This window comes from Copadichromis virginalis, linkage group LG18 (assembly GCF_057382275.1).
Source record: "Copadichromis virginalis isolate Kocher_CV1m ecotype Utaka linkage group LG18, C_Virginalis_male_GT1.1, whole genome shotgun sequence".
NCBI classification, from domain to species: Eukaryota; Metazoa; Chordata; class Actinopteri; order Cichliformes; family Cichlidae; genus Copadichromis; species Copadichromis virginalis.
In genome coordinates this window covers 30242212-30257717 of record NC_140635.1, presented here as the reverse complement: position 1 = coordinate 30257717, position 15506 = coordinate 30242212, and the positions used below count along the sequence as shown (strand labels likewise).

Sequence of the window (15506 nt, the reverse complement as noted above, 5' to 3'; positions counted from 1 at the left end):
TCCTAAGTAACCAAAAAGAAAAAGAAAGTCAATAGTTTCTGAAGCAGTTTCTGAAGCATAAAGATAATAAGTATCAGCTGGCACAAGCAGTGACGCTAATGTCAAGTATGATGAGCCAGAAGCAGAATCCTGCCCACCTTGCCCTGACCCCCTCCCACAATAGAAGGTGACATTCTGGCAAACCTTCTATTCCGCAGATCAATCACAAATCCTAAAAGCTGCAGAAAGATTCGTTTTCCACCCAGAAAATCCTCTGAAATGAGATGGTCAACTTTTTTCTTTTTTTTTGATCTGGTCAGCCAGGCAGACAGCAGGCGACAATCTCTAAAAGTGATGTGGAAGTAACGCGAGAGAAGGACTAGAAGGCGAAGATGATGGGGGGTGAGGGGTTGGGGGAGTCCAGAAGTGCCCTTGCAGTGATGGCACGGTGTCAAAGCTCTAGTTCAAAGATCTAGCCAGCAGGCTGGCCCCCGAAGCTCACTGCGGAGGACCGCGTGTACAGTACACGCACAGAGCAACAAACGCATCTCTACACTGCTTTGTGTGTTCGCGTGCACACGAGGCAGAGAGGGCAGAGGGCGGGGGCTTATATTAATCATAAGCTGTCAAGCTCTGGGTCTTGCACTTCAAACGAGATGGCGCAAATCAAAGTGTGTCTCTGGGTCTTGTACGTGTAAATGTGTATGCGTGTGTGTTGCGGCATTGCCTCTGAAGGGAACAAGAAGAGGATCAGTGCCAGATTCGGCCGCCTGCGGTATTTCTGGCTCGGCCACAAGGGCATTAAAAAAACAAACCAAAAGACTCGCACACAAACACACACCGGGGTGAAAATCAGAAACGTTCTATCGCCAATATTTGCATACGTTCAGCGTGCTCCTACAGCACACACTGCTTTTTGACTCTCACGCACGTATAATGATGCACAATAGCTTGCTAAGCTGGCTTTGGACTACACTCGTCCCCTCTCTCTCTCTCCCATCCTGTCACACAGAGTCAGCCACCATCACTCAAGTGAACCCAGCATCATAAGAACACAACCCTGCCATCAGTCAATCTGTCAGCTTATGTGTGTGTGTGCGTATGTGTGTGTGTGAGAGAGAGAGAGAGGAGGGTCTGAAAGCACAGATGCCCCAGGTCCTGCTTCGTAAGTGGACTTTAGAGTGGTAGGGAGGGAGAGATGCAGAGCTCCGAAACACATCTTGTTCCAAATTCTCTGATAAAAATGGAGTCCTAAATCAAAGAGATAGCACTCTGAAAATGAGATAGAAAAACTGGGGGAAAAGAGGCAGATAATGGGATAAGTACTGTAATGTAGATGGGTGACGGAGATGAGAGGATGAGAGGAGAAATAGAGGCTGGAGAGTGGCTGGGATTGGACGAGTGGGTCAAAAGCAATAAAGGGAGGGGAAAATAGTGAAAGCTTAAAGCAAGCAAATGCAGGGATGCCGGATGGGACGAGAAATGAGCGCAGGTAAGGAAGGCCAAATGGATGAGGAAAGAAGAGAGGAAAGGAGAGGAGCAGCGGGTACAGTAAGGACTGAGACAATGAGAACGAGGGAGCGAAAGAGAGAAAGCGACTCAATAGAACGGAGAGATAAAAATAGAGGCAGAGTTCCCTTACAGACCTGATAACTCACGCGCGCGCAAACACTCATTCACACTTTCTCTCGTTCTCGTGGGAGGAGAGAAGGTCAGCAGTCACACTTCGTAGCGTCTCCGCCACAGGGTACCAACATGTGTTTATGATAATTGAAAGAAGACTCAGTCCTAATTACAGCTGAGCGCTCGCCACGCACCGTCAGACGGCGAATCTAGAAACTCCACGCTGACAATCTCACAGGGGGAAAAGCCATGAAAGGAAAATGACGGGTGATGCAGTGGTAATGTTTACCATTACACAAGCACATCGTGTGTTGGCGAGAGTGAAACAACGCTGCGAGCGCCGGCCGTCTCTTTTCCTCCTTTGTGCTCGGCTTTCTTTCACAGTCCAACACACAGTTAGATTTTCTGTGCAACAAAGAGTCGTCTTCCAGGCCCAGTTTCACCACGTCAAGTTACATAATTCGCTGAGCATCTCTCGCTTTTGACTTTATTCACCACCGCACGCAATTTTTGCAGCATCAAAAGCAAGTGCTGCAGAATTGGCTCAGTTTTACCATCACTGGCCACAAACACACCGTCCTGTGGGCTCCATTTCTCTAAAACACAAACCACACACAATGGGGGAAATTAAAAAATAAAAAGAGACCTTGTTCTGCTTTCAGCGTACAGCGGGTTTGAAGTTGTAAATACCAAAAACGAGATTCTTTAATTTTTTTGCTTGGATTGCTGCACTTTCACTCTCTGCGCCTACATGTCAAAGATGCCACAGTCACATTCTCGGAAGGCCTTCAAAGATATTCTAGAGCAGGGGCGGGGAACTCCAGGCCTCAAGGGCCGGTGTCCTGCAGGTTTTAGATGTTTGATCCAACACAGCTTATTTAAATGGCTAAATGACCTCCTCAACATGTCTTGAAGTTCTCCAGAGGCCTGGTAATGAACTAATCATTTGATTCAGGTGTGTTGAGCCAGGGTGATAACCAAAACCTGCAGGACACCGATCCCTGAGGCCTGGAGTTTCCCATCCCTGTTCTAGAAAATGGTACTCAAACAAGATAGTGAAAATGGTTTTAGTACACAAGTAATAAAAAGGCAACATGTCAAAGCAGGGGTGGGCGGTATAAATGGTATATGGTATAAACGATATGAATTTGGCCAACGGTAGAGATTTTGACTATACCGCTCTTCCGCAATAGCGCATGTTGCTGCGCAAAATCATCGCAGCGGCTGCAAGCTAGCATGGAGCTTACACGTGGAGAGGAGGAGGAGGAGGTGCTCATAAAGAACACTGGTGCGACGTTAGTCATATGCACCTGATTTTGTCATGGTCCTGGGCCATGTGGGCCCAGTATTCTCAGTTCCTTGTATTTTTGTATTTCGTTCCTTATTTAGGTCATGTTTCCTGATGTTGTTCCTTATTTGACTTCCCCTTGTGACTCTTATCCCCTGTGTGCCCCTCTATGTATCTGTGAGCCCTCATCTCCCCTCGTGTTTCATTTCCATGTTTCCCCAGCCCACTATGCCCGTGCTCTCTCTCTCCTCCTGTTTGCACCTCTGTGTACTTCCTGTTTTACTTTGACAGTCTCCCGTCAGTGTTGTTTACTCCTGCCATGTCTTGTTATGTTTATCTGTGTCAGCTGTGTTCCCATGTGTGGCCACTTCCCCTGATCATCCCTCTTGTGTATTTAGTCTCTGTGTTTCAGGTAGTCTGTGTCGCGTCGTCTGTGTTTCCACCCTCCATGTTTCCATGCCCGGTCTATTGCATTCTTAGTTATAGCTTTACCTTAGTTATTCCCAGTTTAGGTTTCTGTTTAGCCACGCTATCCCTGCTGTATTTGTATACCTTGTCATCAGCCACAATAAAAGGCTCGCTTTTGTTTAAAGTTCACTCCCGTCTGCTCACCTGTGTTCGCACCTGGGTCCACCATACACACCACCGCACGGTCTGTCACAGCGGACCGTGACAGATTTCGGTTTAAGCATTCAGATGTTAAGCAGAAAATATCATCTGCAAATTATGCCGGGCAACAGTAATAGCGAAGAGACGAAGCACGTTTTGAATATGAGGAACGCGCCCTCCACAAACGCCCAGTCAGTCAAGTGGAAAGAAAAAAGGCGGCCCTACACACTAGCAGACTCATCTTTTCCAAAGGCACATTTTGCACTTTATCTTCAACAACTTTTTACTTGTATTTTTTTCATTCAAAAATGTTTACAGACTTATCTTCATTTTTATTTGCTATTTAAGAATTTTGTGTTACATTGTTTGGAAAAAGATCTGTTACATCTTAAAAATTATTTGAAAAGTTTTGCACAATAAATGTTATTAAAATGGCATTCTATACTGTTCAGTCATTTTGACATCTATATATATATATGTACAGAAGAAAAGAATATATCACAATATATATCGTTACCGCACATGCTTCAAATTATACCGCAATATGGATTTTAGGGCATATTGCCCAGCCCTACGTCAAAGCACTTCCTCTTACATATCCATATAACCTGTCTCAAGATTACAGAAGCATATATAACCAGGTCATGGGTACACATCCCCAGCCCAGGAGCACCCATTTAATCTCAACACAGTATAGCAAAACACTCACTGCAAGCACAAAAGTTCAGCTACTTAAAGAAAAAAACAACAACAACAACAGATTTTGTCCCCAACCCTGAGAAGAGACCTCACAGAGGTGTGCTGACCTTTCATAGTGGAATCACTATGAAAGCCTTAAAAGGATACTCCTGTAATATGTTGCAGCCTCATAACGTGGCAGGACTCACAAAAGGCACACTGAACAAAAGCTGTCAGAATAAATGCATATTAGGATAATGGATTAAACTAAGAAAAAAAAAGCACCTCCATTTACTATAATGCTACTAACAGTCTGTCTCCATATGATAATCTATCTCTGGATATCCCCATATTTTTCATGCTTCCTGTCAATGTAAGGCAGGCTTGCAAAATATGAAGTCTTTGTTTAATGTAAGAAGACCCAATGACATTACCTTGAATGGCATTAAAGGAGCCACAGAAGACGCAAGAAGAATTCTAAACATGCAGACTTGGTTTTGCAACTCCTCATTTACCTTATGGGTCTGGACAAGTCAGTAAAACCCAAGTCAATGATGGAGCCTTCACCGGTCTAGGCACTGAGGAACAGAAGCAATTGTGCAACTGCAAAGTAATAAAATTTAATAATTTAACAGGCACACAGCAAAACTATCAAAAACGCTTATTCATGAAGATGTTAAAAACCCATAGGAGTATGCGAAAAATAAAAACTTAAAGGAGGAAAAAAATAAATACAACAACAGACTGGGAGGCTTGCTTTCCATTTTAATCAACTGCTAATGACATGCAGCAGTATCGTCCCGTAAAGCCAACAGAGGTTAAAAAATGGCCGCCAGTAGTTCTTTTAAAATTTAACTGCTGTATCATGGCATCCTGTCTTTGCTTTGTCCCTAACAAAGTACTGTTAAAAAGGAAATATCAGAAGGCTGGATATGCTCTGTCACGCTAGCTTCACTTACAAGAAACACGCTAATGATCCAGTTATGTTACGACCATCTGAGGAATGTCGCCAAGATGTGCTCAGTAATGATTTTTGATGGCACAAACTATCACTCATCCTTTTATTTCCCTCGCTGCTGGATTATTGTGATGGTCTCTAAACCAGTATAAATCAAAAATCAATTATTAGACTCCAAACCAAGAACAATAAACACAATGCCAATTTCAATCACGCTTCATTGGCTGTCTTATTGTTATAGGATTATCTTAAAGGTTTTACTTTAAAGATTTTCATGGACTGATCATAGGATATAAAGTCAAACACTTTCAGAAGAGCGACTACTTGGCTGCTGTTCCATACAGTAGACGCAGTATTTGGCTCCAGTTTGTGGTAAAGTTTACTTATTCAAGGAGTATACACACACACACTCACACACGCACACACACACAAACACAAACAACTACTCTGATTTAGCAGGATCTACAAATTACTGGAGATGCCTGTTATTATTAATAGGTCTGTAATTCTTTAAAATAAATATAATCAGTATTTACTACTGTAAATAATTATGTATGTATTTTTTTTCAATGTATTAGTATTGTTATGCACTAGTTTGGCAAATATTTTCTGTTGTACATTTATCAAAATTATATCTTTTGACATTTTAATTAATTTTTTTTGAAAAATGACTAATCAGTTACAAGTTGCTAATTTGTAATTAGTAACTAATCAGGAAAATCCATGCTGGCACGGTTTTGGTAATCATGATTAGTTATTTCTCAGTTTTTGCATGTTGTTGGTAGTCCAGGAAAAGAAGAAGAATGGGCTCTACTCTCAGAGGTGACGGAGGCAGAAATCTAGAACAAATAGAAAACACAGAATTTACCAAATCTGTCAAAGCCCCCAAAGCACCCGAGTATGTGCACATGTTTCATACACTGCATTAAGATAAAACTGACACAAATGCACCACCACAGCCCACGAGCTACGTTTAAATTCTTCCTCTGTTTTTAATGGCATATCCACCTACACACCCAACCACAAAACACCTTATTGATTACAGGAAAATTACATGAACCATTTGTCTGACCAACAGCAACTGTTTGTAGTTCTATATAGTTCTACGAATAGGGTTTGTATATTGTAAGAATTACTGCAAGAATTTTTTAAAGAACTGTGTCTTTCACTTTTTTCATCTCTGTCAATTTAGTTTAGTTTTGTACCGCTTGAAGAAAGGGCTGCCCAAAACAACACATCATCATCACTATAAGAACATGAATGAAGTGCAATAAATAAAAAAAACTAATTTTAGCTACGCACAGCTTGGGTTCGATCTAACAAACAAACAAGTAAGACTGCCCTCTCTATGAAAAGACGTGATTTGCCAAACCTTACCCATCACATCATCAAAAGCACTGAAAACAAAGCCAAGAAGATTTGCACAAGCCTTCACAGACTGCCTGAGCTACAATATGCTGAAAGGTTAAAATGGAATTTTCACCCAATGATGCCAAAAAAAAATATTGTGCACCACAGCTACATCCATATTGCTGAAGGTACACTTTTACTGCAAACTAGCATTTCTACTGCTTGTTAGAGAAATAAAATAAATAAAACGAAAAAGTAGAATTAGAAATATAAATATAAATACTCACTTGGTACTAGAAGTCTCCAAGAGCAAGAAATGGCACGTGTGGCTAGGTTTTTGGGCTTTTTTGTAATTGCTTTGTTCAGTGTGGGTCCATTAAAGGGCAAATGATTTTCAGTTCTGAGTGATTTATGTTCAATAAAGCTACTTTGAAAGTGATTGCTAACTATAAATCATTACATATTCTACTAATTTCATCACAAGCAGCCCTGCTGCGCACATCCTCCACACCGGCAAACCCACAGAGCACACGGGCACAATCGAATCATTAAACGCAGTAGCTTAAACTTGACCTCAAACCTCAGTTCTACAAGAGCCCCATGAATGGGACCTCCACGCAACCGTGCAGCTTAAGTGGGAATAAGCACCCAAGTGTGTTCAGGGCTGTCAAACAGTGGCACTTTCAGCCAGTAATAGGCCCGTTATTAGGTGGGAGTGAAGAAACCGCAGAGTCAACAGAGGATAAAACAGAGCGACCGATCAGGGTAAATAAGTGGCGGAAGAACCAAATCGGCAACTGGGGCATCATAACACATCAGAGATTCCTTGCCCCCCTCTCTCCTTCCTTCATTCCCTTTGCTCCATTGGCATGCTCTCCCCTCCTCTTCCAGCAACACCCGCCCACTCCTCCCTTCCCTCCTTCCATATCGCTCTCTCCCCCACTCAGCCTTTGAAGATGCTTTGTTTTCAGAGTTGCCTCTAATCTTCAAATAGGGTGATCTAATAATGGCTGTAAGAGTGTGTGTGTGTATGCGAGCAAGTTTGGATGCACTGAGCAGTGCGAGTGTGCATTAATACCTCCTGCACATGTATGCAAAATGCACACACATGGGTAAATGTGCATGTGCGTGTCTGAGCATAGCCAATGATGGAATCGTGCATGTTGATGCTCCCCAACGCAGTGCCCTCGGTGCTGTTTAGATGTCACGCTGGGCCTGTGTCTGTCTGAGATGGGTGGTGGGGGAGACAACCCTGTGTGTGCCTGTGTGTAAGTGTGTGTCACAGCATGATGGCTGGTACAGTCAACACACACAGACAGTTGGATACCAGCAGTCTCTGGAGGCAAAGAAGGGCACGAAAAAAAAAAGACAGAGAGAGCAAATGTAGAACAAAGACTTGAATGTAAAAGTAAATACAGAGTTGATGTTTTAAACTCTCTTCCTGTGAACCGAACAAACCAGGGGAATCGAGATGGAAGCTGTGGTTTTCTTTTCTTCTCCAGGACAAAATTCAAGCTCTGCATCTGACAGCAATCCTAGAATGCGCCACTTTCTGACCTCCATGTATGATACTTTCAAGCATGAATATTATGTGCATAATACCCAGAGAGACTGAAAAAAGTCAATTTACAAACTCTCTTGTCTATTCGCCCTTCTTACATCCAAACAAATGTATCCATTAGAGTGAAAAGATTGCCTTTTAGGAAGGGGGGAGACCTTGACAACGAGCTAGAACGAATACATATATAGCTGCATCCAACATCCTTTCCCTTGAAAGAATTTGGAGCAGTTGCAGAGGCAGCAGCAGCAGCCAAAGCCCATTTGGATAGTAAGAGAAAAAAAAACTCTCGTAAGGCAAAGACCTAATTGAATTGCTTCTGATGGAAAGAGAAGCTCAATACCCTTTTACAGGTTTGAGTAAAGATGGAGGGACGAGTGGAAGGGCATAAAAGTGGAGAGATGGAGAGAAAGCGAGGGGGGGGGGGTGATGACAGGGAGGAGAATAATCAAGATGGACAGACAAGGAGGGAGGGAAGGAGGAGGGAGGGAGGAGGGATGGGAAACAAAGAGAGGATGACAAAAATAGAGGGGGGTGTGGTAATGATGGAGATAGGTGGAGGCAAGGCAGAGACAGGGGGAAAAGAAATAATAGGAGGGACGGAAAACTGAGAGAAGTCCTGGTTAATAGTTTGGATTCTCACATCAGCTCATCCCTTTCTTGTTGCCTTTAAAGGAGGAAACAAGCTCGCTCTTGGCAACACAGTATGAGTAACTGATCGGGCACCAATGTGCCTGACTAACTGACAGTCTCTCAATAACAGCACTGGCCTTGGTTCCTTGAACACATCACAGACAACCTACACTCCCTCTGGCATGCAGTCCCACACAAACACACGAGGCTCCTTCAATAACAAACAAAACAAAAACAAAGCAATAAACCAGGATCCTGTATGTACACAACATCAGGCTTCCACACATGCACACACCACACTCTCGCCTGCGGCATTAAGGCCATCCTGCCACATCTAATAAACTCTGAGGATGGATTCAGTGGGACACGGCATGGTGTCCACTTTGCTCTGCTTAGACAGCATCTGTCTTAAGCCTAATTTTCAACGCGTCTGTTGTGTGGCTCAGGAAGTACAATCTGCGACTTCTTACGGCCCTTTCAATTTGTTGCAATTAAGCTCTATTGATTTCCATTTTGACTTTAACGAGCCAGCGTCACTCTGTCGCACATTTAAAGCCTCGCACGGAAAGATTCTTTCATTTTATTAGCAGCTCTCTCGGGTCACCGGTGTGAACACAAGAATGAAGTGGGGGGAGGTGCTGGGGTGGAGTGCGGGTATCGGCGTCTCTCACCAGAATCCTGTCCTCTGACTTGCCGCTCCTCATGTCCTGCTTGACGGCTCGCACAAACTTAATGGCTTGTTTGTCCAGCACCTTTCTGATGCTCTCTGGAAAGAAGGCAGAGAGGGAAAGACAAGGATAAAAAAAAGGAGCACTGATTACATAATGTAAACACATTACAGAAAAAAGGTTACAGTCCTGAGATGCTCTGAGAAATGCTTTGAAAGGCTTTCAAGAGGGTAAATCGGTAAATTAGAACATAAAGCATGATGAAAAATGGAAAGAAAAAAACGGAATAAGAATGAGATGCACCAGTTTTCTTTCCAAATACTGATTCTGAGTATCCATTCAATATAAGGGCTCTTGTTCTTCACTGTCTGAAATGCACTGATCGGGCCACTCCTGCATATCAAAGTAACATGAGGGTGACAAAAGTCAGTAGAGGGCTTCAGCTGTTAAAATGCTGTCTAAAGGTTTAGAGTGAATACTAACTTCTAGTAACTGATAAATAAAACAATACTGTGCACAAGAGGCTGCTGTCATACCCAGCCCAGAAGGGAAGTGGAATCACTAAACTGCAGTGACTCAAAGGCAACTTTTAATGTGAATTGTGATAATACAGCACCTCCTTAATACAGCGCATCAGACTGAGGAACATCTTTGGAAGAAAATAAATATAGACTAAAGTATATAATCAACCAGCAGTTATTTAAGTTGCTTTAGTCTGCGAGCCACTTTGCAACCCGCCACAAGCCCAACTCCTTTTTTTGTGCTGTATGAGTCTTGATCAGCGTCAATCAATTACTCAATCTCTTCTATGCAGAGGTGTTGCCGCTGTTGTTCCCGCCTCCTACTTTTCTTAGGCACATGGAAAAGCAGCGAGGTCCCAAACTACAGTCATGCCACACTATACATATATAAATTACTGCAGATGGCAATAATCTTCTTTTGACTACAGAGGTCTTGGCTGGAATGTGATTAAATCATGCTCCATGCTAAACCCGCTTAATAAAGTTCAGTATCAGTGCTGATGCCAATTCAGCACATTAAAGCTTGATCCCTAATTAACCCTTCGATGTCCAAGCACCCCAGCTATCAGGTGGTGGGGGGTTAAAACCTTTTTCATGTGTTGGTTAAAGTATTTAGGTTTCTCTTCTTTGCCAAGTCTTGAAATAAAAAGTTTCAGAATCTAAAAACCAGCTGAAATATGTGGTCATCATCAGCAGATAATGCCTCATTTGCCTCGTGTTAAGATTGAAGTCTTGTTTTTATGCAAATAAGTAAAAGAGGCTGATGAAGATCACGTGAGAGCTAAAACACTTCAAGTGATTTTGTCCAACAACTAAAAGTAAAGTGCATAGTAGTTGTGCATTTATGAAGAGGGTAAACTGGATATTTTTCAGCAACTGATGAGACAAACAAGCAGTCTTTACATGACACCTTGTTTGGGTTTTTCTTGTCATCATTTTGATGTATGGTGATGAACATGACAGACTTTGGATTTAGGACACCAACAGGTGACATATTTTTGGAAATAGTCCCAGTGCTTCTTCTGTCTCAGAGCTTTTTAAAAGCTCTAAAGATGTAGTTATCAATCAAAAAATATGTTCACATCCCAGCTAAATCCCCACGACCATCACGTCTTGTGTCTGAGGTGGATTATTCCTTAAAAGACAGCCGCACAGGGGCGAACAGTCACAGAGAAAAGAAGACAGCTTCAAAGACGCCAACATGAGGACAGGCAGACACATATGCAACTCCTAGCTGAAGAGGACTCATAACTGGACTATTTTTAGCCTCAGAGAAGAAAAAAGCAGCCCGGCTCTTCTCAACGGAACCAAACACACAATTCAGAGCTGCGGTCTTTAGGGACTTCTACCCCACCATGCCAGGCAGGCGACCCTGTGAAGCTCACTGAACTGCACCAGAGGCCTCTGCCAATTACATCCCCCCCCCCCCACCAAACAACAACCAACATCAAAATAACATCAGCCTATAGCCTCAGTGTGGAACCACGCACATATGCCTACAAGCTGTGATATGTTCACAGCACACATCTCAAATGGGGCCATCCGTGCTAAATATGCACTCATGGAGCCCAGCAGATGGAGATACAGCGAGTCATGCTGTGTCACGACGCTCCACTCACAGTCTCCCAACTTTCCCACTGTATCAACCACACACACACACACGCACACACAATTCTCACAGTCCCCATCCGGCAACAACCATGAAGTTGGCTCTCACGCTTGACTGAGCAGCGGCAGATGCCAGCAGGATGAGACAGGGATGGGATTGAGAGGGGGGGCACACTCAGGTAGATCGAAAGAAGGATCAGCTGAAGACAACCAGAGAGTTATTGACATTAAGCTGGGTAAGACCCAATCGCTTAAACCTTTTAACGCACTATCCAGAACCCCACAAGGCCTGCCGGTGTGACCTCAGCATCTGTTCCCTAAAAAAGGGGCAAGGTGCGGTGGAGATGAAAAACCAGCATGGGTCAGTCCCCCTTTCCACCGTCAGTTCCCTCTAATACACCCTGCCTTTTCTGGCAGTTTGATGGATGTGCTCACTCACCTTCCCCAAGCCTCAGGAACCCCATCTCCCCCACCCCTCCCCATCTGGTCCTCCACTAGCAGGTGTGTTAATGACCTAATACCGCCTGCCTCTTACAACCAGGCCACACAGAAGGTGCTTGACCAGGTTGAGCTGGTAAACAGCGGGACTTAACTCCATCAGGATAATTAGCGGTGAGAGACACCCTTCATCAACACTCTACCATCCAAACATGGTGTGTTCGTGTGTCCTGTGCTGTCCGATCTCTTCAGCGGGAGACACAGGCTCAGGCTTCCAGCTGTACCCATGCTGCACGAAAAGCGCTTGCAGTCACACAATAACTCCCACGCACACACGTGCAGCGAGAAAAGAAAGCCATTAAAAAAAAAAAAACTCCTAATGAATGCACAACAAAGCCATGACGCGCTCACACGCACCGCAGCACTTGAAAATAACTCTGACAGCACTACTGGACCCGTGCGCACGATAAATTTCACCGCGGATCTTTATAACAAATCAATCCCAAAGTGAAGACTCCTGCACTGAGATCGCTAGGATTACAGTCCTCACAAGCCCGAACAGCCATTAACTGTGGTTTTGCCTTGGGGAGGCATATCCTGCGTTTCCCTGCGGTGATAACTCCTTTCAAATCAAACGCAGTGGAAAGAGGTTGTTTAAAGAGCAGCTGAGTAAAAGAAAACTACCCGTAAGCGTCCCGAGAGCTGCTCTCATCCATCCTCTCGCGTTCTCGGGAGTGCTCGAAGCGGTGTTAAAAACACACTTTTCCCCGAAAAAGTCATCCCGGGTCGGGAGCTCACCTGTGATTTCCCTGTTGACGTTGGCAAAGCCCGCCGCTGTAGTCTCCTTTGAGGCCATGGTGCGCTCCTCCCGCCTGTCCGGCCCCCTTCTCCTTCCTCTCCTCTCTCAGATGTCTCTTTAGGCAATCGCTGTCCACTTCTTCCCCCCTTCTTCTTCTTTTTCTTCTTTCAGCGCCTGCAGGTGCTCCAGGCGCAGCAACAGTCCGCACAGTGTGGTGAGAAGCGATGCCGCGGTGCGCAGTGGCAAACCCGAGGAGCGCCTCCGACTTCAGCACTCAGACAAGAGAGAGAGAGAGAGAGAGAGAGAGAGAGAAAGGGGGGAGAGAGAGAGGTTTGAGATACTCTTCATCATCTTTAGGTCACCATCATTTGTTTGAAATAGCAGATGTACCATAAAAAATAGACAAAGGAAAGAGTCCTATTGTTAAATTGCAGAGATTCTAGGCTTCCAGGCGTCCTAATAATTTACATGTTTTAAACTGTAATAACTACACTTTTCATATATTTTTAATTGATTGATTCTTACATTCAAAGGTAATCACTTGCTGATAAATCATGATTTTGGCTAAAAACAATAACAATAGAACACTTTCTAGTCAAATCTTCAAATGTCTTTGCTGGGAAACAAAGTGAGACGGTTTTACCTTGTTTTAAGCGACAGAATCTTTGATGTGCTGTTTAGACAAAATTACTATAACAGGAATTTAGATTTGATCATTTGATTGGAAAGAAATACCATATAGAAAACTAAGTGTGGAAACAATCAGGGTGGATTTTCAGGCTTAAATACAACCCTGAGCTCGCATGAAAAGTGGCACTGTACAGGAGTTCCTATATGTTTTGGCAAAACAAGTATGCACTGCTATGTACTCTATACATAAGGAGGAGTCCTAATAGTGAAAGAAAAAACCTGTTTTAGCATCAAATCATGCATAAAATATCTAAAGCTAAAGTGTTCATTGTGCAGAATCATATGTATTATAATAATGGGTCAGGTATGGATTCGTGAATTGTATAAACCTTATCTGTTAAATATTGTAGCAGGAAATTATTTTAATTATAGTACTGGTTATTTATATACAGTGTAATATATAAGTAAATATAAAAATCTTCAGAAGAATACATAAGAAAGTAGCCTAATACAGTCAAAGTACATTTAAAATTGACTTCAGTAAAGTACTTAAATAAATGTTAGCATACATTTAACCACCGTTTCTAGCTATATGCTCTTGTAATAGCCAATGACTGTAGAAAACAGTCTACAGTAATTGGTAATAGCATATATTAGCAACTGCAAGCTACTGTGAAATTAACTAGTCCATTGGCAGTAGTTGAGGGAGGAGGGAGCTTTGTTTTCATTCTACTAAAAACTAAAAACATTTTTTTTAACATATATCAAAAATATTTTCAAAGTTGAACTTTTTCAAAACGTTTCCGGCCATAATTTTCATCAGCGTCTTAGCATGCTCACCAAATTAACTAGCTAGCCTTAGCTACAAATAATAATTCAGAACTTTTCCTAGCCACTACTTTGGCCTAATAATTTACATGTTTTACACTGCAATAACTACAGTGTTTCATATATTTTTGATCTGCCGATTATTAATTCATGCAAACGGTAATCACTTGTTAATGAATCATGATTTTGTTTTCATATAAGCCTATAAATACTAGCCTATACAATAGTTTCCAAAAAGCTCCTTAGCATGTTCATCAAATTAACTAGCTAGCTTTAGCTATAAATAATAATAAAATAATTTTATATATATATATATATATATATATATATATATATATATATATATATATATATATATATATATTTCTGAACATCCTTGCTAGCTGCTGTTGCTAATACTCTAAGTACATTATATTCACATTTAGCTACAATAAAACAACCTCTTTTTCTTTTTTTTTTTTCCTTAATGAGGCTCCTAAGTTGCCTGCTAGTTACACCATTTGTATGAACTGAATTAAGAGCTGGTGGTATGTTCAGCTGCATCAGTAGTTAATGTTAGGTGGATAATTTAGTTACACACAGCTCTATAGAGGAAAAGTCTGGAGCATCTGTGTCCGACCTTAATGCAAGTTTAACTCACAGTGCTTTTCAAGAGTGCCAGGATCTTTGGTTGGCTACTTCATGTGCTCCTTAGCTACTTACAAGTAGCCTAGCTAATTTAATTTCTCTGGCAGTTTGAAAGCCCACTGGTTAGGTGAGGCAAACTCTACTATTGTTATGAAAAGTGATATTTGAAAAAAACTTTCATATAGTTGCTATGAAAATACAAATTAGAAAACTTTTCAATATGGATTTGAATATTTTGATAGTATATTTACATTACGTATTTATATGCTGCTCCCTGTTTAATACCCTCAATTTGTATTGTATGTATTTTTGATTCCAATAAACATCTATTTAATTAAAAAAAACTGATTAAAACTATACATCCCTTTTAAGAAATAAAGCATTAAGATGAAAGTCAGATAAGAAAAACCTTTGTTTCTCTCAGAAGCAATAGCACTGTAAATTATAAACTAAACGAGTTTGAAATGAGATAAGAAATGAAAAAGTAAGAAACACATTCCGTAATCAAACTTGTTTAAATGTGATCACTGAATGGAAGTCACAACATCTGCTCTAGTAGATGATCCTGCTCATGAGGACCCTGAATCCTCCTGCAGGATTTAAGGCTTCCATGTGTCAAACCATTCATATGGGCTCTTGTATTCCCCTGTGTCCGACAGTAAGTAATTATTTATTTGAAGAATTTTTAAACTATAGCTCTTCTCAGAAAAG

At 42.0% G+C, this 15506-nt stretch overlaps 1 protein-coding gene across 6 annotated transcripts in view; it reads right to left on the bottom strand.

Annotated features, from left to right (window-relative positions):
- carmil3 (capping protein regulator and myosin 1 linker 3) overlaps nucleotides 1-14359 on the bottom strand; it is a 105943-nt gene extending 91584 nt beyond the window's left edge. For 4 of the 6 annotated variants that reach the window (XM_085438058.1, XM_085438062.1, XM_085438060.1 and 1 more), the window contains exons 1-2: nucleotides 12710-14358; nucleotides 9348-9442 (exon numbers count right to left, since the gene is read on the bottom strand). In XM_085438058.1, the coding sequence (XP_085294184.1) occupies nucleotides 9348-9442; nucleotides 12710-12767 (153 nt within the window). In that variant the 5' untranslated portion in view covers nucleotides 12768-14358. Of the gene's footprint in view, nucleotides 1-9347; nucleotides 9443-12709 lie in introns of all 6 variants that reach the window. The other 2 variants (XM_085438063.1, XM_085438059.1) reach the window with 1 other exon arrangement.
- Between the last annotated feature and the right edge of the window lie 1147 nt (nucleotides 14360-15506).